Consider the following 24,011-nt stretch of genomic DNA (forward strand, 5'->3'; position numbering starts at 1 on the left):
TCGTACTTTTCTTACTATCCAATTATTATAGTTATAAACATATATAAATATACACTCTTAAATTTTTTAAAACAATACTAAAATTAATTATATTAAAATTTTCTATTAAAATAATAACAATTAATTACTTTAGAATATAATGATTGTATAAAAAAGTATAATGATAATTTTTATATAAAATAAAATCTCACGTAGGTAGCATTATAGTAGTTTAAAATTAAAACATATCAATTGAAAATTATACGCAAATACAAACAATAGTCACTTTTAGGTTTCAGAAAGATAAGCAGTAGAAAATTGTGTGCATCTCCAGAACAAATATTTCTAGTGTTTTTACGGTGAAATTTGCTCTTGTGTTTGAGGCATGGATCAATACCTTGGTTTATTTCTAACTTTTTGCCCCGTATGAGCTTTTTCTGTTAATTTTACATGAATTTTCATGTAAAATGTTCATCCCCGTGGGAACTCTTAACCCTATAGTTTAACTTAAACAAAAATACACTATATATGTATTATTATTTTCTAATCTCCGCACGACACATTTTAATCATCAAATTACCATGCCTTTATATTTATTTCTTTATAAAATTTTCAAAAAGTTATGAAAAAAGTAATGACTTCATATTGATTTTTTATTTACCACTCATAGGAATTAGATTTCGACCTATAAGTTCAAACAATCACTTTTTATCTATGTGTTGCACGAAGAACTTTCTCTTGTGCTTAAGACATGTTCAATACCATACTTTAGCAATATTTTCAGATACCAAAGGACATACTTAATGAGAGATATATAATGCTACATAATGTGTTCCTCTAATTTGATTTCTCTCTATTTATAACTCATCTCATTCTAGTACTAAGTGACTACTATAATAACATCTAACTAACTTAGCAGTCCCTGATTAATTTCCCCTTCTGTTACATCCTTACATGAGTTTGAAAATTTAAGTAAACACACTTCTCTTAGGTGATAAATGGAAACAATATAGAAACAACCGCAATTCGCAGCTAATGAGAAACTCTGTCAAATTCACCTAGCAACCATCAAATCTCTGCGTGTCCATGGTAGATCTGTGGACCCTCAGCACCAGATGATCCCCCTTTTCCTGGAATTAATATTTAATAAAAATAAGACAAATTAAGAAAAAATCAAGAAATAAACAACCTAAATCCTAATCAAATCTAAAATTTTAAAAGGTACTAATTAAAGATAGATAAAAACTATCAAAATCTAGCAAATCACAATAAAAACTTATAAAATCATAAATTAAATAAAAATCTGAAAATTCAATAAAGACACCATAAAAATTAATTAATAACCTCAAAATAAATCAAAAATAAAATAAAAGTTCCAAGATATAATCAAGAAATAAACAACCTAAATCCAAATCAAATCTAAAATTTAAAAAGGTACTAACTAAAGCTAGATAAAAACTACCAAAATCTAGAAAATCACAATAAAAACTCATAAAATCCTGAATTAAATAAAAATCCGAAAATTCAATAAAAATACGATAAAAACTAATTAATACTCTCAAAATAAACTAAAATACCCAAGAAAAAATCAAGAAATAAACAACTTAAATCCTAATCAAATCTAAAATTTAAAAAGGTCAACATGTGCTTGGATAACTTGTTGGATTTTTCTTCATATTTTTGGTCAACATGTGATTTTTTTTATAAATGCCTTAAATTGAAATCCAGTTACCTATTCAAAAAATTAATTCAAACGACTTTTTGTGTTTTCCAATATACAATTTTTTTAAAAAAAATATACACTAACTATTTAGAATTATTCAATTTGTATAAATTTTACTAAAAACAACATTCAATACGATGTTATAACTAATAAAATAGGGTCAGGAATAACAAAGTGAAGTATGTAACTTTAGATGACACTATGTCAGAGAATTATATCACTGTTGATTAAACAACAAAACTACATGCATATGTATACAGTAACAAACACTGAAGTTGTTAAATTCTAGAGTGCAGTCCACAATATAGAGGAGGCAAATCCAAGAAAAGAAAGGTGAGCAATAACAATGATCACAATTCAAATAACATATCAAAAACATAAAACACAAAACAGTTTCTATTTCTATGTTAGCTTACCTCTTCAATCAATTTATTCCTCATTCACGGCCTCTGAAACAGACAGCTTGAAGGTCATCCTTGAGAAGGATCTGTGCGAACATAGCAATTTCAAAAATTCTCACATCGAACCTGAATCAAAACACGTTTACTCTTTGTCGGTTAGGAAAAAATTAAGTAAAAGTCAATCATTCAATCAAGAAGGTAGTCTCCATGGATTAAAGGTAGCATAAAGCAGCAGAAATAGAACAAAATATTGTCTATGAAAAGGGAACAAAGCAAGTTGTACGAATAGAGAAGATGGGGAAGAAGAAAGTCCTAAAAATGCAGAGAAGCCAAAGACATATAAAGACTCTGTTGACTATCTGTTAAGATTTAGTTTATTATTAATCTAACAAAGAGATAAAAAGAAACTAAATCTATCTAAACCTATCTCTATTTAACTATTTAAGTAGATACTAATCTAAAATAGAGTAATAAATCTAAACTATATCTCAATGAGATAAGACTAATAATAATTAATCTAACAAATAACAATAAAAACAAAACAAAATCTTAAAAAAAAAAAATTATGTACATACTAATCTAAAATAGAGAAACAAATATAGATAAAAACTACCAAAATCTAGTAAATCACAATAAAAACTCATAAAATTCTGAATTAATTAAAAATCTGAAAATTTAATAAAAATACCATAAAAATTAATTAATACTCTAAAAATACCTGAGAATGACACGTGGAATTTTTTTTATGAGAATTAACGTGAAAATGACACGTCACTAAGAATTAATCTGGTGCTGACACGTCATGCTAGAAGTTGTTCTTTTTTAATATATATTGATATTGATATTAATATTGATATTGATTACCATATAGCATAATAATAATTAAACTAAAATAATAAATAACCTAATAATGGAAAAATGGGGTGTATACAGCCCCTGGTTCACTCACCCCTGTGTATCTAAAGTCCTGACGGTGTGAACCGATCTTAGAATAATCATGGGCACACACCTTTGGATGTGTTCACTATTTGGTTGTTTTCAAAGTTAATGAAAACCTATATCAGTAGGTGCCGTCTACCAAGTAAAGTTGTACGAACAAAACATGCCCCTTGCCTAGACCAAAGTAGAAATAACCTATCATTTTATCTTGACTGATAGGTGTTAATTAATAATATCACTTATCACTGTACACTTCCACTTTCACCACTAGGATTTAACCCGTGCGATGCACGGTGTCTGTAATTTGTATGTATCGCAAAATAATTATATGCGAATGATGTCGATTATGTAATAGACATGGTTTTGTGGTTTTGTTATTTTCACATAACAACAACATAATCTACAGGTTTGACATATTTAAAAATTTCAACTAAAACAATATGGGAGAATATCCTAATCCACCACTTTGACATATTTAATCCACAACATCCTAATCCATGCAAATGTTAGCTCTGATTTATAGGGAATTGAACCTCTGTTCTTTAGCCAAATTCCATTCTTATCCCCTGATTTAAATCCAGTCGACAAAGCAGAAACTGTTGTTGATAATTTAAAACAACAGCTAAGATGGCCATATTCCTCTCGATCTATATATGGTTAATTTCATAATCCAAACAGGGTGGCAGCAATGTGATAACTACAGCACAAGACTAATAGCTGCCAAGTCTTTGTGGTCACTCTTCATGCTTTACAAACTATTACTGTTAAGAGAGCCTCAATGTAGTTTCTAGCAGATCCCATACTCAGTAATCCTTCAGTTCTATGCATTCTGAAACTTATGGTAGCAAAATTTCATACAGCTCACAAAAACCACAAACAAAACAATGCAGTTTAATATTCTAAGTTACATCGAGCAAAGCAAACTTGAAGAGATGATCATTGATGAACATGAAAAAGTATATACCAGCAAGATTTACCACCACAAAACATAATTCATAATAGAGTCATTATCCAGATCTGAAAATACAAACATTGTTTTGAACATAGTCTGAACTAAACATCACAATTAAAACGAATAATCCTTCAGCATCTACTTATCTAGCGACGGCGGACTTCAAGCCGGTATGTGTCTGTCAAATCCGTCTTATAGAATCGTAGTTGATCCCTAGTACGGATTCGTTTCTCCTTGCCGAACTCATACCAACCATGACCAAAATCAACTGCATTGGGCCTAGCACTTGCCCATTTCAGTGTCCACACATCTAAATTGCCATCTGGTAATATGATGTTTAGTGTGGGAGGTTTGTGTGGAATAAGCTCAAGCGCAACATTGGCAGGCACGTGCTGGAAAAATGTAGCAAACAAACAATCACTTACTGGACAGATATGCTTAATAACATGAAAAGGGTAGTGTGATTAGTAATACCAGACATTGCCTTCCGAATGACCTTGGCTTAGTGATAACACTGAACCAAGCAAGCTCCTCTTCATCATCAAATTCCTCCTCTTCATCATCAAAATCCTCATATTCGACATCAAAATCCTCCTCCTCTTGGTGAATGTAAGCAACCTCAGTGTACTCATCTAGGAAAATCCGGATATTGAATTGACTCCCAGTAATATAGGTGTAATGCACCCTGGCAGTTCCATTGATATGGTGCGCCTTACAGATTTCCTGAAAACCTTTTATTCCCTTTCTACCTTCCACTGTTCTAAGACTCAAAGAGAATGTATTGTTGGCCGGATCAGTTAGAAGAACATTCTGATACGGTATTAGAATAGGATTACGGCTAACGAACCACCTAGGGAGCAATACAAGATCCTACAGAAGATGTATGCAATAATCATGTCAACACGCAAAGAAAAATAAATTGTTCAACAGATATTTATTTCATGTATATTGCACTTCTGCAAGCGAGTTTACAGAACTTAAACTTGATGGACTTACGGGAGCTAAACGCTTACCGGGTCCGGATGGTGGATAAGCATAAAGTGATTGGTTCCTTGTGGGAGACTTGACAATGTGGTTTGAGACATGATATGTATCCAATACAGATACTGCATTGAACCCAAAATAGGTAATAAGTACTAATTAAATTGGATAAAACATAATGATTTCAACTGGATTATCTCTATATATACAAATAACAACAGAGTATAATCAATAAATGGTGGAGGGGGTAATGAGGAAACATGAAAACATATACAATATGAGGGGCTAATTTCAACCACTGTATAGTTATACATAAGGCAGATAACAAAAAAAACAATAAAAAGAAACAACTAAAGCCCCAACACATAACCTAGCAAATCATTCACACAGGACCAAATTAACATATGCCCACAATTGCAAAAGAGCTGGCTGGACTGTCCAACATTCTAGAGGAGGTGAATCCGTGGTTGGACTTAACCCTTGCACTTGCTAGCTAACATTGGCAAAACTTAGTTGACGGGCATAACGCTTCTAACTATTTTTGATATTTCTTCAGGTTAGTTCACGGGGACAACAAAATCACTATCAAGGGGCAACAGTTTGGAACACACTTGACAGGAACGAACAGACATGAAACAGGATGGAAATTGGTACATACCCCTAATGAAAATCAAGATATGAGGTTGAGAACGTAAAGGGCTTACCTTGCAAGGGGACAACAAAGGACTTGCAGGTGGACGGAGTGCAGCCGCGGGATAGCTCAGAGTCTATAAGAGGTGGACACGGTGCAGCCGCGGGGTAGCTCAGACTTTAGAAGAGGAAGGGAAATGGAGAAGAATGGTTGAAGAAACCTAATTCACAACCTTCACCAATGCTTATGGGTCACGGGTCAAAATAAAGGCTTTTCCAAACAAAAAGCCCTTTTTCCACAAAAAGGCTCTTTTATCTCTTTATTTGATCTGCTTTAATTTAGAGGATATAGAGAGAAAAAAAATAGTTAAGAGTGATTATATTGACTTTAATTTTTTTAATAATATTCAAATGAAGCAATATAGGTTTACTCATTTTTTATTCACCTCAAAATTGAAGACTCTATAATAAAAGATGCATATTGATGTAATCTACTTCAACCAATCTAACTCAAAATTGTAGATCCTTAAAACAAGCTAACTCATCTTCAACCATAGGATCCAGTTCCTCATATGGTCCATAGTCCACCTCGAAAATAAAAGATCCTGATGGTGAACTGCCCCAACCCATTATATGTATAATGCATCGTCACAGGTCCATTGATATGAAGTTCTCGCCAGATATCTTGAAACCCATCAGCAAAACGAACCTCTTCAGACATATAACTAACCCCCACCGAGTACCAATGATATGCAGAGTCAGTAAAGAGCACACTGCCAAACTGCTTGATTTCTGGATGTGCTCGAACAAAACACCGGGGGAGAGCATGAAACTCCTAGGTGAAATATATGTCAAACGTAAAGAGATACGTGTAAAAAGAACTTTGGAGAGAAACATAGTGCTAACTCAGTGTAAAAAACAAATAGCTAACCGTGTTAGCACTTAATGCACTTCATTTTCCAGTTCTAAACAAATAAAAAATAAAAAAACTAACCGTATTAGCATAAAGTCTAAGTAGAAAACATCCACCACCCACAGGCAGACTTAATAGCTGGACGTGTCCCATGATGTAATTCAAATAAATATCAGATGATGAAGTCACAGATACTTGAAAGAGTGCTACACTAACTCGAGAAACTTTTGGAGTCAGAATATGGACTACAACTATTAATATATTGAGACTTGGAGATAGGGAACCTTTTTTTGTTTATGGGAAACATGAGAAGTGTATTGGGTCTGCAATATGAATTGGTTTTGAGGAAGTCTAACGAATTATATGTGAAATGGGTTTTGTCAAAATCTTGATTGGAGTATGTTGACGGCTGCAACATGCACAGTCGGTTTGAGCAGATGTTCTCTTTTTTCCAATTAAACACATGTGGACGTTGTTGACTGTATGGACAGTTGGTGGAGCATGGTTTTTTTCCTCTCTTGCCACATGAATGGATGTATACACGTGACTCCTCCTCCCATGCTTGAACAATTGAATTCTCAAGAAAACTGCATCAATAAAAGCAACTAATTCAGTAATTATCAAAATAGATATTAACCATTAATTGTGTGTATTTTCACATCCAATACATTAAATTTTATTTGATTGGGTTGTTTTAGTGAAACTGATATTAATAGCTATCTAACAAATTCAAAATGGCATGAAACTGTCAAAATAGCACACTCAAAATAACATCACATATTCAGTGTGTAGCAATATAGAAGAGTGAACTCTTAGACCTCCATCGGGTATAAATTGAGCAATACTCATTTAACTGATTACATCAGGCATCTAATCTATTCTCTAAAGCACTCCTAGATAAAAGCTTGACTCCATGTTATCATAGTCTGTACTTCTCAAAACCAATCCTTTCTACTGCTCAGCAATTATCAGTAGAACCCATTGTGTAATTTCACGTTGATGGTGGGTGGGCTGTGGTTAACTCCATCAAAGACAACTAATGCATGTATGAGCTGCAAAAGAGACAAAACATGGGGTTAATGTCCTGATTACAGTTTAATGAGGAATGGCAACTTGACACAAATTAGCTATACATTACCATGCATTGATTGAGCACAAGTCAATTATATATTTTTTGGAAAACTTCTTTGTACACAATGTTCTTGGTCACATCACTCCTCAAATTTCCATCATCACAAATGAGAATTTTCAAACCAGAACTTGACTTCACCCTAGAAACAGCAACATATAGCTGGCCATGAGAAAATACCGGTTTGGGGAGATATACACCAACATGAGATAAGCTCTGGCCTTGGCTCTTATTTATGGTCATAGCAAATGATAGGCACAAGGGGAATTGACGTCGCATGAATTTGATGGGTAAATTCGGGTCCGAAGGGATTAGATTCATTCTTGTAATAAAAACCTTCTTTCCTATGTGCGTCCCAGTAATAACAATAGCACCTATTACATTCGGACACAGATCTTTAACAATTAATCTGGTACCATTGCACAAACCAGATGATATGTCAAGGTTTCTCATCAACATCACCGGTGAATCTTTCTTCAACACCAACTTGTGATCAGGTATTCCAGAACACTTCATATCATTTAGAAATTCGGTCGTTATCCAATCAGCAGTAATACCAACTTGCTCATCTACCTTCCAGATAGTGTCAGAGCTCGAGTAAGTGGTTTCTGGCCCATTAAACAATGCCAATACATACTGGTTAACAGAATCAACGGATTCCAAGGTTGGTGCAAGAATTGCTCTGTCCTTATAGTAGTCAGCACCTACAATATCTTCAGTTATATTGTCATAAGCAAATCTCACAATATCAGCTATAGGATCTAATTATTTTTCAATTATTAGCTCATGTGGAATAGTGATATCGCTTTCACCATCATTGTACTCTCCTAATTGACCATCACCTAGATCAAGAACCCAATCAGCAAATGCTTTCACATGTTCACTATCTTCGGAACCAGAATTGCATAATAATCTCATGTTTTCAGATAGCGTGAGTACTTTACAATGCCTCCACAACCTTGATGAGTTGACGGTTGCCATGACAATCTCAGCTCTACTGCCCTTTGGAATGACTGGCAATATCTGTCTAAAGTCACCTCCCAATACTATAGTCTTTCCACCAAATGGTTTATCCATGCTATCCTTGACCTTGGTCTTCATTATATCTCTTAAAGTCCTATCAAGTGCCTCAAATGCATATTTCGTGACCATGGGTGCCTCGTCCCAAATTATCAAACTTGCAGCTTGGATCAATTCTGCTTTTGGACTCCCCTGTGATATACTACAACATGAATCTTCATCCAAGTTTAACGGTATAGAAAACAATGAGTGCGCAGTTCTGCCTCCAGGTAGCAATAGTGATGCTATGCCACTGGACGCAACATTTATAACAATTTTTTTCTCGGACCTCAGCTTGTATGTCAAAGTTTTCCAAAGGAAGGTCTTGCCTGTACCTCCATACCCATACACAAAGAAGAAACCCCCATCTTTACTATCAACAGCTGACATTATTTCAAGAAATACTTTCATTTGACCTGTATTCAATTGTCGCATGCAGTCGGAATGCAATCGACACATCTCATTTGTATCATAATTCATCTCATTGTACAATAATAGGTTACCATACTCAGCAAGTATGTCTGAATCAACACAAGGCATACCATTAAAATCCTTCAGTGATTTTCCATTAACCAACAATGTGCTTTCAATCTCAATCAGACACAATTCTTGTAACCTCTGATCATCAATTGTAAGATCTACCAAAACATTAACATGTGAATTAAAGGACAGTGCAAAATGCAGCTAAATTCAGCGAACATGCTCGTTGTTAATTAAAAAAAAATTTAACATTCAACATGTCTTCATAAATAAATGCAATCAGACCTGGATTATTGAGTTCTCTTCGACGTTTATATACGATTCCATCCGCTAGCATCTTCCACGTCATCTTCCAAACGTTTAGTGGATTGGCCATCGTATTTGATAGTAATAATCTAACAAATAATGCTCTAAGATAGTACCCAGATCCCAGTTCAGAAGCTTCATGTATACTATCAACAAACTCTCGATCATCGGTTAATAATCCTAGTGCTTCACACGCTTCTCTGAATGTGTGGTATGTGTGATCTTTAACAGACCTCAATTCTTCAAAATTTATACAGCCACGTTGCACATTCAGTAAAAGCCTCATATAGAATAGCTCACCAGTACCTGGGGGCACAAAGTTCATGCGTCCAATTGAGAAGCCTTTCTTCCGAGGTCTCCACTCCCGCTTGGGTTTGTCGTACACAAACATGGATGGGAATTCAGCGTATGTGAGGTTCTTACCAATGTTGTATCTTGCGTTTGCCACCATCCATGCAATGAACATCGTATTATTTTCTCTGCCGCGCTCAAGTACATCATCTATATCAGCATTGTTATTGAAAATGACAGGTTGTTGATTAGGCAAGTGGAATGCTAAGTTTTTCACCGGTGGCCAGTGATTGTGTATCTCAAACTTGAAAAGTCTCCAGACAGCTTCGCATGGAGAGAGGTATCTACAATCATAGTATTGTTTTATCTCATCGATTTCCCGTTCAACTCCTCCCACCGACATTGCCATTGTAACTCGATCAACACCCTTGTTGATGTACTTGAATAGGTACTTGATTGAATTTGCCTTGTTGCAATATTCAATGTTGATGTGTGCTTGATATTTCATGAGCAATTTCGGGTTATAGGGAACAACATAACCATTATCAAGCGGGACATCTCGTCGAGTAGTTGTTATTCCTGTATTTCTTCGTCTGTACACAGGGAATCCATCACTGTCAAATGACGTAGTATCTGTAAATTTTTTGGGAAAGAATTTTGAACATTGGCCATTTTTCATGCAGGGAGATTGTGTATAGCTCAACCCACAGGGTCCATGAACCATGTAATTGGACACAGCATGAAAGAGACTGGGTTCCGTCTGAGGGTCAGGTAGTTCAGCGCAGATAACAGAATCAATCATAGCTGGGGAGTTCAGTTTGCAATTGGCATGGAGCCACAGTAGAATGTGTGCGTGAGGTAATCCCCTCTTCTGGAATTCAATAGTGTACATTCCTGCATTAAATGATAGCAACGGGTGACTAAGTACGATACAAGCTTAGTGTAGTTGTCGTATACTAACCAAATTAAAAAATAAAAATACAAGTGTACCTGCAATAACTTTTCCAAAAAAAATCACCCCTCTTTAAATCAATCAAGAGTTGACTTAATTTAGCTTCAAAGACCCTACAGGCAATATCCGGACGATCATATGCAAATAGCCCAAGTTTAGTAACGTGCCTATCAATCTCAGGCCACTTGGGATTGCATGTCATTGTTATGAACAAATCAGGATAACCAAAAGTTTTACATATAGCCATTGCATCCTGACAATTGTTGAACATATATCTACCACCTGTAAACGATGACGGTAAAATAATTCGTGCACCAATAGTGGATGGGTTAGTGTCTCCACGGTCTATCGCCTCCTGGATACCAGATAAAATCTCCTTACGAATAATGTGTTGATTTTTACGGTAATAAAAGAGTCTATACGATTCAACCATGGAGTAACAATCAACAACAAATTGTTGTAGGAGTCTTCTGCTCAACAATAGACCACCGAATTCATTTCGCCTTTCTTGCAGTCTAAATGCAACCCATTCTCTTAGCGAAACATGATCACGCTTCCATCCACCAGCCTTACTTGATTCCTTTGCAAACCTGATATCATCTGAGTAGCCATTTGTACCATACGGGAATATAATAGGGTACTGTAAGGGTAGGAATGCAGGGTGATGTTCAGATATCCTTTGTAAAAAACCAGATTCAGTTCGAATTATGACATCACGGCCACAATCTGAGCTATCGAAATCTCCTACAATCAACGCAGCAACTTCATCCACGCTAGGTAGATTGTATGTTTGGGGGTTTTCCACACGGTTTCTAAACAATCTTAGTGCAACATTTGCAGCACCTCCTTCTTCAAGATGGTCTCGAACTCTCCGTAATGATCCAGCTAGTTTATTAGATTCATCAACCATTTTGATTAAATCCTCGACCAATGACTGATCAATTCCAGATCTACCAACTTTCCCACTACAAAAATGCCAACAAACTATGTAATGTTTGTTACCAACTAATTGATAGTATACTAATTCGACGTTAATTGGAAGTGGACAAGTTCATTTTCAACTTACCTGAAATGAATCATTCTATTAGCTACTTCGTTCTTAGTGTCGTATATGTATAGTTGAGCAAATTTAGGCTTGTCGCCTTCATTAGGAAGAAGACTACCTATACGATGATAATTCTGACCACTAATAACAAATTGAGGCGGGCCACCACCATCATTTGTATTAGAATCAACTTTTCCACCGAGTGACGTAAATGCGAACATGCTATTGTAGGTACGAATATGATCTAAGAAATGATGACTCCTTGGGTCAATGCTTCCAAAAAGGCTTGTTAGTAATTCAGGTGGTTGTTCGAAGTAAGGGAGTGCAATTTTTCCATTGAGGCAACAAACAGAGAACTTGGGATTGGAAGTATGTACAGATTTTCCATTCCTTTCTGCATACCAGAACTGGGCCCCACAATGCTGGCAATAGCAATTCATTTCACCAAAATCTGCATATTCTGGTGAACATGATATTGCAACAAACATAAATACACTATTGGCACAATTAGATTTAGTACTTACTGAAAATAACATGTAATACGTACCAGATATGTAAAATGGCTCATCATTTGTAACAATGGTGTCCATATTGTAAAAATCCTAGATCACTATTATGATGTCAAGATGAGGACAAAATTTAGGAGTATTATGCTCTATGTCGCATACGGATACAAAATAACAACTACAGATGTTAAAAAATGTGCCTCCTGTTTCCTCTTGACTAACTACATTTGGTATACCATATACTTGATGCAAATGTTTGTTAGTCAATGCTAAATTATGTCTTCAATTCATGAAAAAAATTACCATACTGATCGTGCATGATGCGTTAATGATCAGTTAGTTTGGCAACATTAATACGTATATATTGTACATTATTAACAATCTGAAGAAGAACCTGGTGGGATCTCTGGGGTATGTTGAGTTGTGGATCCACCTAAGCTATGACCAGGAAGCTCCCAATTAACCACTATAAATAATAAGCAACAAATTAGCTAAGGGCAACACATATATACGTATTTTGAAATGCTCATTGACGAACTCATTGTGATCTACTCTCCTGCGTGAATGTTTTGCCTTTGATTTTGATCTCGAAGTAGTTTTGCGAACTCTCTTTGCTGTTTTTCCTGCTGCAAAAATAAGCTGTAAATCTAACGAATGTAGCAATTCTAATTAATAACATGATTTTCAAAACTAACCTGCATTTTTGTTGGAAAGCTGGCCATATGAGTAATCCAATTCATTGGTAACATCTGTATACAACATAATACAACCCATTTTTAAAGATTCAGTTGTATCCTTAACATGACTTTGAATGTAGCACCATAAAAAAGCAGGATGAATTATACTAAACTCATTGACACTCACCTGATCTTCTGTTCGCTAGCTTGCCATACGAGCGGTCCAACTGGTTAGTCACATCTGTAAACAACAAAAAATTGAGTAATTTAATAACACTTGTAAGCGTCTTTACCATGACTCCGGAAGTCTTCAACAGACGGAAGAGAAATTGTACAAATATGAAACAATACAGTTAACAAACTGAAACATACCACTTAATGTTGAATCCATAGTTTTGCCAAATTCCACACCAAATTAGATGGAGTTGACACCTGATTGTTATAGTGTTGGGTGATGCCTACAATGACATTAGATGTGAGATAGCTTATATCCCTGAGGTGCAAGAGCTTGAAATGGAAACCCTCTTACTTAAAAAGTTTTTTTTTACCCTGCTAACACATCCCCAGATTCGTGACTTTAAAAGCAAATTCAGTATCCTCCACACTTTTCCATAAAAAACCTAGCTTCATTTTATTATTAAGAAAATATTTGATCCAGATCCAAACTACACCCTCAATGATGATTAAGACTGATAAAAGAACAATAGTGAAAGGATAAAATGGAACTTTGTTTAAAAAATCTAAGTACTACTTGAAAAGATGTACATTAAATATCAGAATCCAATTCCAGTTTTTCCACTACCAAGTATGAAACTCAGCAACTTCGGGACAAAGAAAACTGGTAAATCCTGCAAAATATTGGATTTATTTGAAGATGTTTGATGAGAAAAGACTGCAACAACACAAATGCTTGAAGTAGTAATTTGGTTTCCTCCCTTTTTTCACTTGGTGTGTAGAATTTATAACCAAATTAAAGTTTATGGAAGAAATAATATTCTATGCCAGCAAAATGTGTCTAATATCTCAATCTCTAAGCAACAGGAAATGATTATCAAGTAGGTTGGCTTGCCTGTTTCTTTCCATCATAAGTCCCAGCTTGATCCACCTACCCATTCATTTCAGCCCATTATCTATGGAAATTGCAAATTACAAAACACTGAGCTTGGACTATGTCATTAACCACTCATATCTATCACCCAAAATAATACATCAAAGAGATAAGGCAACGAATTAACTTAACCAGATCAGAGATTAGCAAAAAATCTTATCTTACCTATGGAGATGAAAGATGGTTGATGGAGAATGATGTGGATAGCTGGATGCTTAAGGAGCAGATGAAGATGTTCCCTTCGAGACCATGTATAGATATAAATGGGTGAATGAACTTCTGATGATGAATTGTATTGTATTTACTTTAAGTTTACTTTAAGACATGAAGAATCCAGAAGCTGTGTAATTCCCTGACTGTCAAATGGAACAATCCAGAAGCAGTGCTTACCTGTCAAATATAACAACATATCAGTATATCCATGGTACAAGTACATGAATTGAATTGTCAAAACAGCTCACTAAATGCACATAGGTATGATCTAGCTGACAGATAGGGAGAGTACAATATACTCACCAAGAAGAAACTACTTATCATTCATATCACCTTTCTTTATATGGATGTTTCTACACTTATTTGACTTGGTACACTATAGATTAGTATGTAGGTAGGGATATAAAGTTAATTCATGTGAACACATTTGAGTTGTAGGAAACTGATAAATGTTTAGCAGAGTGCTATAGATGCAGCTTTTGCTGCAAAGACACTACCTATGTATATTTGTACATGTATGGTTATGTACATTTCTGTACTTGACACGCATAGGGCTGACATGTGGTTTTGGTCTACCTATGAAGCTAATTTAGACAGCTGCATGTACTTGTATTTAGCTGTATGAATATGTAACTTTGTTCTAGCCCATGGTACTATGATAGATCTGTCTAATACAGATGAAAAGGTCATGCCTCTGCAGTATAATTAAATTAGAAGTGTATGTCTTGCAAATAAACTTTAGTTACTAATCATGCAAATTAATTAAATCAATTTAATCTTCATAAGTTTCTGGATCATATTCAGGATATGAATGGAAAAAGTCCTGAACAGTTAGGAAATGATAAGGTCTACTTATTTGACCAACATTGAAGGTGATTCTGTCCATTAGCTTTATCAGTACTAAGATTATGAATGGAGAAATATTAATATTAATTCACAAAGTTAGGTGTTTTCCACCACTTTTACATTCCTTCATTCAGTATTCAGTACTGTAAAGTTTGGTGTCCAATTCCTTTGATCCTTATTTTAATATATTATAATTTCATGTATTGAGACAATTTTCTACTTCTGATACTGTGTGGTGGTGAGCCTATTGCCAAACACCACTTCACTGAACTAATACATAAACTTGGTTCTATCAAATAAAATATGCTCGTATCACTTGACAATTAGAAATTGTATCCCTTAACAATAAGCAGTTTATATACTCCTAAGTGATGATGATGAAGACACAGCACAAGGCTTGTGGTTGAAGACAACATATTAAACATGGAAGTTATTTCATTACTATATATATATATATGTTTGCATTACATTGTTTTTTCTTTAATGCACCAATGCAAACTAAATAGTCCTAAGTACACAGCATTGAATTGGAGTGTGTAACTGCTGCCAGCACAGTGACAAGTTCCAATTCATACATCAAAAAGACCTAATAGTAGTAGGGGATAATAGTAGCAAAATATAAAGCCCTTAGTGGCAGGTGTCTAAGAAGACAGTCTTCATCTTTAATATCATTGCAGGATAACTAAAGTCCTTCATCTTCCATGTATATAATAGCCTAAAGAGTGCATCAAGCACCTGCATCATCCTGGGCATCATCCTCATCATCTGATATGACAATGATGAGAGGATCATCAGCAATCTTGTTCAGCACTTCTTCAACTTCAACATGAGAAACAACAATTCTAGTAGCCTCCTTAGTGGGATTAATCATAAGGGGGGCTTCCATGCTACCCTCTTCAAAGAGTGAAAAAGCTTTCAGTCCACGCTTGGAACCAGTATCAACATGGTGTGCTGCAGCATCAGCATTTGGTTCAATTTTCACTGCAACCAGACCCTTGTTCTTCTTCTTAGTCTTCTCAGCTCCAGCCATATCTGCTTCAGTACCATGGAACCCATGAGCAGTTAGTTCAGCATCTGCTGCAGCATCTCCAAAGAGTGAAAAAGATTTGAGGCCAGATTTAGAACCACATGCAATGTGTGATGTACCAGCATCAACATTTGGTTCAGTTTTTACTGCAACCATACCTTTCTTCTTCTTCTTATTCATCTCAGCTCCAGCCATATCAGATTTAGTTGCATTGATCACACCAGTATTTAGTGCAGAATCTGGTGAAGATTTTAGTACAGCCTGCATAGCCTCTATTTTGGTCCCTCCATCAGCATCACACGCCACATCAGTTGGTGGATTATGCTTCAAATCTGTACCCAAGTCCATACCAGCAGATCCACCAACATCCTCTTCATCAGACTCAAAGTCTATGACCAGCTTCCTACGCATAGGGTAAGCTCTTTTTTCCTTCACATTGCTCCTATCAACAGGTTTCTTTTCAGCAGTCATATCAAGTCTAACCTCCCCGTCTTCTACAGTTATGTCAAGTTCAGAGAAAGGGGGGGAAAACTTTGCCTGTTCTTGCAAAAGCCATATCCAAAAGTTCAGTTAGTTGGATGTCAAAACAACAACCTACATACTAAAAGAACTAAGTACGACAACAAATAGTATAATGATTTAAGGAGACAATATCATAATAACAACCTGTTTGGGTGTGGCCAGTACATCATGTTCATGGAACATGGCAATAATATCAATATTAGTACATATCCTCTGGACATGGAACCAATCATCACGATCATACTTAGCCCCACCTCTGTTGCATACTTTAAATAACATTTCTTGACCAGCTAAGCGCTCCTCAATATCAACTGGATAGTCACCATTAGGAATGACCTTCTTCTCAAGCTATTATGTAAGAAAGCAATATTTAGTCATAGGCAAATACATATCTGAATCGGTCTCAAAATCCATATCAAAGTTTATGTAATGTCAGCGAAAATATATATACATGTGTTGAATCTTACTTCAATGGAGTTCATCAGCTCCTCGCATGAAAATCCAGTTAACACCTCAGCCTCACGATCAAATAGGATAAACACAGTGCTATCTTGGCCATCAAATACCTCAATTTTAAATCTGAACCTGATAATGTAATCATAGTGAACCAATATCAGCATCATTAAATGTTTACAAAACAGCATTATTATACGTTTGTGTTTTGTGATGAGACTAAACCAAACCTGTTCTTCATTTTGCCAATTGTGCGACAACATCTTAGGCAGTCATATTTGACACCATTGGCCCTAAGTTCAGAGTAGCATCTACATGATGGATAGTACCAAGGTCCATCCATGAGAACAGCAACGATGGCAGCATGCACGATAAAGGTTTCTCCCTATTGGTTGATATCATAAAATCAGACATCATGCATGAAATAGCACACCAATATTACATGAAAATAGCATACCAGATATTTGAAACAAAAACGTGTGTATTACCTTGCTAGTGTCATTAAGCTCAGCTATTGTCTTTTTGGGGTTGTTTTCAATGAAATCTTCTCTGAGGTTCTTAGATTGTTCATTGAGGTGAATGAATCCAACTGGTCCATTGTAGTTTATGCCAAGCTCACACATCCTAAAATCATTTGCATCAGCATAAGTTCACCAAGAGTTACCAATTGTTCTCAAGGCATTGTGAAAAACATAATCCACTATTTCACTTCAAAATACAAATAACAAAATGAACATTACTTATACCTAATGGTTAAAGCAAATACTTCATCAATGTCCATATTGATATGCAGCTTGGAGGCAGAAGGGGTACTCTCCATCAGCGTCTTGTCTACAAGAAGCGCAAACAGTTGCAAATGAGGACATATTAGTTACATAGCTGATGAAGCAATGGTTCTTACTGTTCTTAGAAAAGCATTAGGTACATAAAAAAAATAAAAAAAGAGCATTAGAGATTGTATATGTGTAAGGAGAACGTGCCAACCATTAAAGCTCTGAATCCTAACAAACTGAAACACAACAACAGGCCTCTCAGTCCAGTCTTCAGCAAGATAATCAGCCAGCTGGTCAACCAGATTTCCTATCACTACACACCCAATTCTGCCCCTGAAAGTATACAAAATAGAACTGTTACCTAATCTGACCACGCTTAATATAGTGGCATAATGTGTACATGGGAGGCAATGGAATTATTACCAGGTGTCCTGTAGTTCAATGGCCATCATCTTGGTCATTCTTCCATTCCTGATGAAGAGCCTAACATCAGAAGCAGCAGCAAGAAAGCCAACACAATCTGAAGAATACAAGAATAGTTAGCAAGTTATGTGTCTAAATATAAGGGGTTGTATGGAGATGTTTGAAAAGTTCTATATGGGTGTTTTCATACCAATCAAGTGATCAATATTGTCCCTCTGTGCACGAATCTGCTGAGTATTGAGGAAAGACCATCCATTCCTGGGAATTCTAACATCATAGGTCTGGACAATGTCAGTGCATGGGTGAAAGAAGAGTTTGAACTGATGTGTGGTGAACTTAACACCATCGTTAGGAATAACTCTAAATCTGGAGAAAATGTAGACTCTTCCAGTCATCAATGCCTGAATCAGTGGGTGCTTGCGGCAAACAGATGCTTGGATTTTCGATCCCTGGCAAACAAAACAAATGGACTAAGTTAATAACTGTTACATTGAATGGACATGTACTTAAGAATCAGAAGTGCTCAAGGAAGTAGTACCAATCTGTCAAGTAGGATCATCTCAAGGCAAATAGAGCTTGGGTTATCTTGGTTAAATGGGATGCTCCACATAGAGAAGACTCGAGCCTTTATCCTGGGTCTGCCAGGCTCCTGGATGCAGCTGAAATCACCAATGGGGGCCAATGATGTGTTAATATCCATACTGTACTCGGTTGTGTTAGGAGGGGGAAGATATAGGAATGGCTCAAGTGTGCTTGTTGTTGATGCATTGCAGGGTATATATAGGCAGCGAATGTGGCTTCTACCATTGAATCGAATTTTGAAACTGAGTTGATGAGTTGAAGCTGATTTCAAAAAGCACCATACTAACCCTCACACTAACTCTATCCTGGACCTATGAACAGTATAAAGCATGCATGTATCGATTGTGCAGAGATTTGTTTGTAGGCAAGGTACAGTAAAATCAGGAAATCAGATCAAGAAAGATCTCAAAGGATGGCTAACAGATGGAGGAAGAGGTACTGCACTACAAACTTAGTCATCATCATTGCAGCCCCCAACTAAGCAGCGTGAGAAATGGTGATAGGAGGCTCAAAGCTAGATAAGTCGTACTCTGAAATTGATTTTGATTTTGATTGTCAACTCCTATGAAACCAAACGCATATGGAACAACTGATGAAGGAGTTTTCCGTTGATAATGTTTCCATAAATAGGTAATGAAAAAAGCATTTCCCCTTTTATAGGAAAATTTCACACTTGCTTCACTACTAAACACTGGAAACACCTCTCTGATGGCAACTAAGGTAATGGAAGAGATAAGAACTAATGAAAACTCTACCACCAACTGGCAACCAGAGGGAAGATAGGCATTGGGCTGCAAACACATAATTAGATTTGGTGTCCTTTGCAGATTTGCACACGTAATAGGTCATATGAGGATGAGGATGAAATCTATATATTCTATATATTTAAATAAGTATATAACTATTTGTATTTACTAATACAATGAAGGCAATGAAGATTCTAGAAGCAATTTGGCATATTCAGTTTCTTTACAGGACAAAATATTCTGTTTTTACTAATGTATAATCTGGGTTTTATTATGAGAGATATAATAGATAATAACGACATTAGTTGGTTGAGGATTTGTCTAACTTTATTTTTCAAATAGATTCAAATAGATTGAGGAATATCTTGATATATTGAAGGCAGATTTAATAATGGACATTGTTTCTTGAGATTGTGATAGAGATAAGGATTCAGACTTGATATGGTATGATGCACTCACTCCATAACAACTAAATACATCAATATATTATATCAAAAAAAAAATTTTGGCATAAAATATCAAATTTGTTAGGTCATACAGTATATAAATTAACATTTTAATTTGGATAAGTTTACTTATCTACTCCAATTTAGTAGTTTCCATTAACCCAACATGTGTTACATGCCATGTCCTTGTAAATTTGTAGATTTAAAGTTCTATTCTAGATTTTATTCTATCTACCTAGATATATACGAATTGTAAGGTACATGTGGTAGATATTTTTTAAATCAATAAAACAAATAGTTGGATGGCTTGAGAAAAAACCCACTATGATTTTTTTACTGAGCCAACCTAATGCCATACATGTATTTTTTCATTTCTTATTAATTAATTATTATTAATTATTATTATATACAAGTGATAGATAAGAACTTCAAATAAAATAAAACATTAATTAATATTTAGAAAATCCAGACCTGTTTATGTGTACTTAGAACAATAAAATATATACTTTGTGAATGGTGTCAAATCTACTATCTTGATGCTGTCAAAGGGGAAACATCCAGCCATGACATGAATGTGGAAGAATGATGGAAATGGGGAGAAGAGAAAAATTCGATGGGACTGAACAGTAAATCAAGGATGATATATAAGGAAAACAAAGGAGCTTATGCAATCCAACTCACCTGTAAACATAAAAATGTGGGGACACACATGGGGAAACTTCTAGGTGTGGAAGAGGTTTGAGTTCAAGCCAGTATCCCAAGAAATGGTGAGAGTATAACAACAATATGCTGTGAATAGAGGCATATGAAGTTGAAGATGGCTGATGGACTTATATAATGGTGAAGACCTGTATTTATTGTGTCTAATTGTTAGGTGACAATATCAATTCTGTAACTCTGAGGTTGCGGTCAACCATGTTGTTGATCATAAATACTACACACTCCAAACCCATTGAACTAAACTATCATCCAGACAATCTACTATTTCTGGTTGGAATTCATGTAAACAGCAATATCATAAAGAATAAGGAAAGTACAACACATTGTAGCACATAACATTGATATTTATATTAAACTAATTGCCATGTTTTAGTTAGTTACATGACATTTTATACATTACTTCACAGGTGATGGCATACAACAAAATACTTTTCCCAAAACAATGCATCTCTACTTATGCAGGATAAACATTATACAACCAGAAGTTGATAAAAGCCAGACTAATTAAGTACTGTAGCAAATACATAACACCTACACAATAGAACAACACTAAATAACATAGGTACTTAAAACAACAATCAGCATGTAAACACATGGGTACACCATCACCATATCAACGATCTTCAATCCATCTCCAATTTCACAGACCTAAGCTTCAATCTCTTAGCAGGATTTTCCAATTCCACCTTAACCCCACTAACTGAACCCTGGCCAGATGAGTGGACAACAGAACCATCACCAGATGAAATGTCATCAAGAGAAACCACATTATGACCTATTTCAGACAGATTTCCAGAATAGTCAGCATCCTTCTCATTGCTTTGCTCACCGAATTTTGTAAATTTTCCAGACCTGATGCACTGGAAGGTAACATTTGCTGTCAAAACAAAACCCACGTGTACAATCTGGAGAGGGAACTGAATTGAGCATATACTGCATACCTTATGTGGGGTAATCACCGCAGAACTATCGCTGAAAGACTCAATAACAGCAGTGTCAACACACATCTTCTTCACCTTATATGAATCATCAAATTTTGACCCATGATCAACTGACTTCTCAATCTTAAATAGAAGCTCTCGTCCAACTATTCTCTTCAACTCAATTGGATAATCATCATCTTTTTTTCCCTGCAATATAAATAAATTAAACAGATGATATAAAATCCTTATGGTAAGGCATCTACCATAAATTAAGGCTACACAAATAAATACTCTTATCTGAATAGATCCCACCTTAGAAGCAATTACCAGCTCCTTGCACGATTTATCCAGCAGTTGTTGGCAGTCTGTGTCAAACAGCACAAATGTAGCATATGAACCATTGTCCTCAACCTCTATCTTGACCCTGAATCTGTTTTGATAACAGTGAAAGTGATTAAGGGAACTTTCAGGGCTATATCAAACTTATTAAGCTGCAAATGCATAGGTAGATGCATTCGTAGACAAATAGAACTCACATAAATAAAAGGACGAATATACAACCTTGGTGTAACTGACAGCACAAAAATGCAGCACGCTCGACAGTAGTAGATATCGTCATCAGATGTGACAGCCCTATGGCAGCGGCAAGCAGGATACCACCACTTTTCCCCTTCCATTAGACCAGCAACCCTCGCCCTCACCACAAACACCCCATCCTTCAGTTCAGCATTGGAAATCCATAGAGTAAGCAAATTATCAGACTTACATATATTGAGTCCCTTACAAAGGAAACCCACATAATATTTATACACAATTGTACCTCCTGCATATCGTTCAATTCTGAAATAGTCTTCCTAGGATACATGGATATAAATTCCTCATCTAATGATATCACATTAACATCATCAATAGAACTGTCAGGTTCAGCAAGATCCTTATCAGCATCAATCCCATTGAGAGCCAGCCTTATGTCATAACAAATAACAAATAAGAAAATATAAACTTAGCACAACCAAATGTGTCAATATTGCAATGCATTGATGTCCATTTCACCATAATTGCAATATGTAAAGTATTAAAATCCATAATCCATATATGACTAATTACTTAATACTACACACCGTTCACGGAATGAAACAACTTCAGGTAATGATGGATTCCAAAGGAGGGTGGTTGCATTCATGACGTTCTGTATAACGACCTCCCCTGCATATATTTATTTAATGGTAAATTAGTGGCAGCAGCTAACATGCCTACATCAACACAAACAATGTTAAAATTTAGAAAACAAATAAAAAGAGCATGCCTTTGAATGTCTTGATCTTCGCATATTGCAAAATTACAATAGGCATGCGATGGCAATTGGTTGACATATGTTGTTTCACGGCATCAACAAAATGACCAAATAATGCACAGCTAATTTTACCCCTGCATTAACATATATATATTGAGAAGGGTGAGCATTGTGATACATAACTATTTGAGAGGTATTTAGTACATTCATTAGGATTGGCATGTGATTATAAAATAGATTTAGGAATTACTTTTCATCAGTAAGCTCAAGTTCTACCAGCCTAGTTAAACTCCCTCCTTTAGTATATTGCCTCTCACTTGAAACATTAGTCACTAATCCAATCATATCTAACATTGCCATCAACAAACAAAAAATGATGAGAGTTAGTTGTGTTGACATTACACTATTCATCCTAATAACAGATATGTATGTAGATAATAGAATTAGTAACAATACCAATTATATAGTTGCATTCACCACCAGTAGCCAGGATCTCAGCTGAGTTCTTGAATGAGAAAGCATTCAACGGGATCATTGTATCTTCATCGAGAGTCATTTTTGTTTTGTCATTGAACAGAATCTTGTACTCATGGGTAGAGGCCATGAACTCACCACTGTTAGAGCCAACTCCAAAGTAAGAAAACTTATAGACCTTCCCTTCACTTAACTCAGTCTTGAGTTTGGCCATCATACCCTTCCGTGCAGTTGCTTCTATTTTGCATCCCTGTACATTTAACCAGATATTAATCAAAATAGATTCTTTCCTGTGCATCCATACAAGTAGTAACAAACAGGTAAGTAAATGCTAACAACCTCAGCATCGATGAGAACAACGTTCAGGGCGAAGGGCCTTGATGGTTCATTAACAGGGCAAACCTCCCACATGCGGACCACTCGGGCTCTGATTTTCCATGTACTCTTGCCAGTACGAATGCAGCGTAATGGTTGCAATTGACCACCAGTTCCTGCCAT

The 24,011-nt window shown here is 35.6% G+C and overlaps 1 protein-coding gene across 1 annotated transcript; it reads right to left on the minus strand.

Annotated features, from left to right (window-relative positions):
- Positions 1–21,445: 21,445 nt before the first annotated feature.
- LOC130719476 (uncharacterized) lies at positions 21,446–24,011 on the minus strand. The gene is made up of 11 exons (XM_057570103.1): positions 23,853–24,011; positions 23,496–23,763; positions 23,290–23,386; positions 23,089–23,173; positions 22,995–22,998; positions 22,867–22,951; positions 22,566–22,710; positions 22,322–22,461; positions 22,073–22,175; positions 21,764–21,952; positions 21,446–21,682 (listed from the first exon to the last, which is right to left on the minus strand). Exons 1-11 carry the CDS (start codon positions 24,009–24,011, stop codon positions 21,446–21,448), a joined length of 1,512 nt encoding a protein of 503 aa, XP_057426086.1.

This window comes from Lotus japonicus, chromosome 5 (genome assembly GCF_012489685.1).
Source record: "Lotus japonicus ecotype B-129 chromosome 5, LjGifu_v1.2".
NCBI classification, from domain to species: domain Eukaryota; kingdom Viridiplantae; phylum Streptophyta; class Magnoliopsida; order Fabales; family Fabaceae; genus Lotus; species Lotus japonicus.

Excerpts from the sequence above, each read along its gene's own strand:
- LOC130719476 (XM_057570103.1), bottom strand. The coding sequence starts at position 24,011 with ATGGCAGGAACTGGTGGTCAATTGCAACCATTACGCTGCATTCGTACT. Across the intron at positions 23,174-23,289 it reads CTTGAGCTTACTGATGAAAA|GGGTAAAATTAGCTGTGCAT; the intron begins GTAATTCCTAAA and ends ATGTTAATGCAG. Across the intron at positions 22,711-22,866 it reads GTTGTTTCATTCCGTGAACG|GCTGGCTCTCAATGGGATTG; the intron begins GTGTGTAGTATT and ends TTATGACATAAG.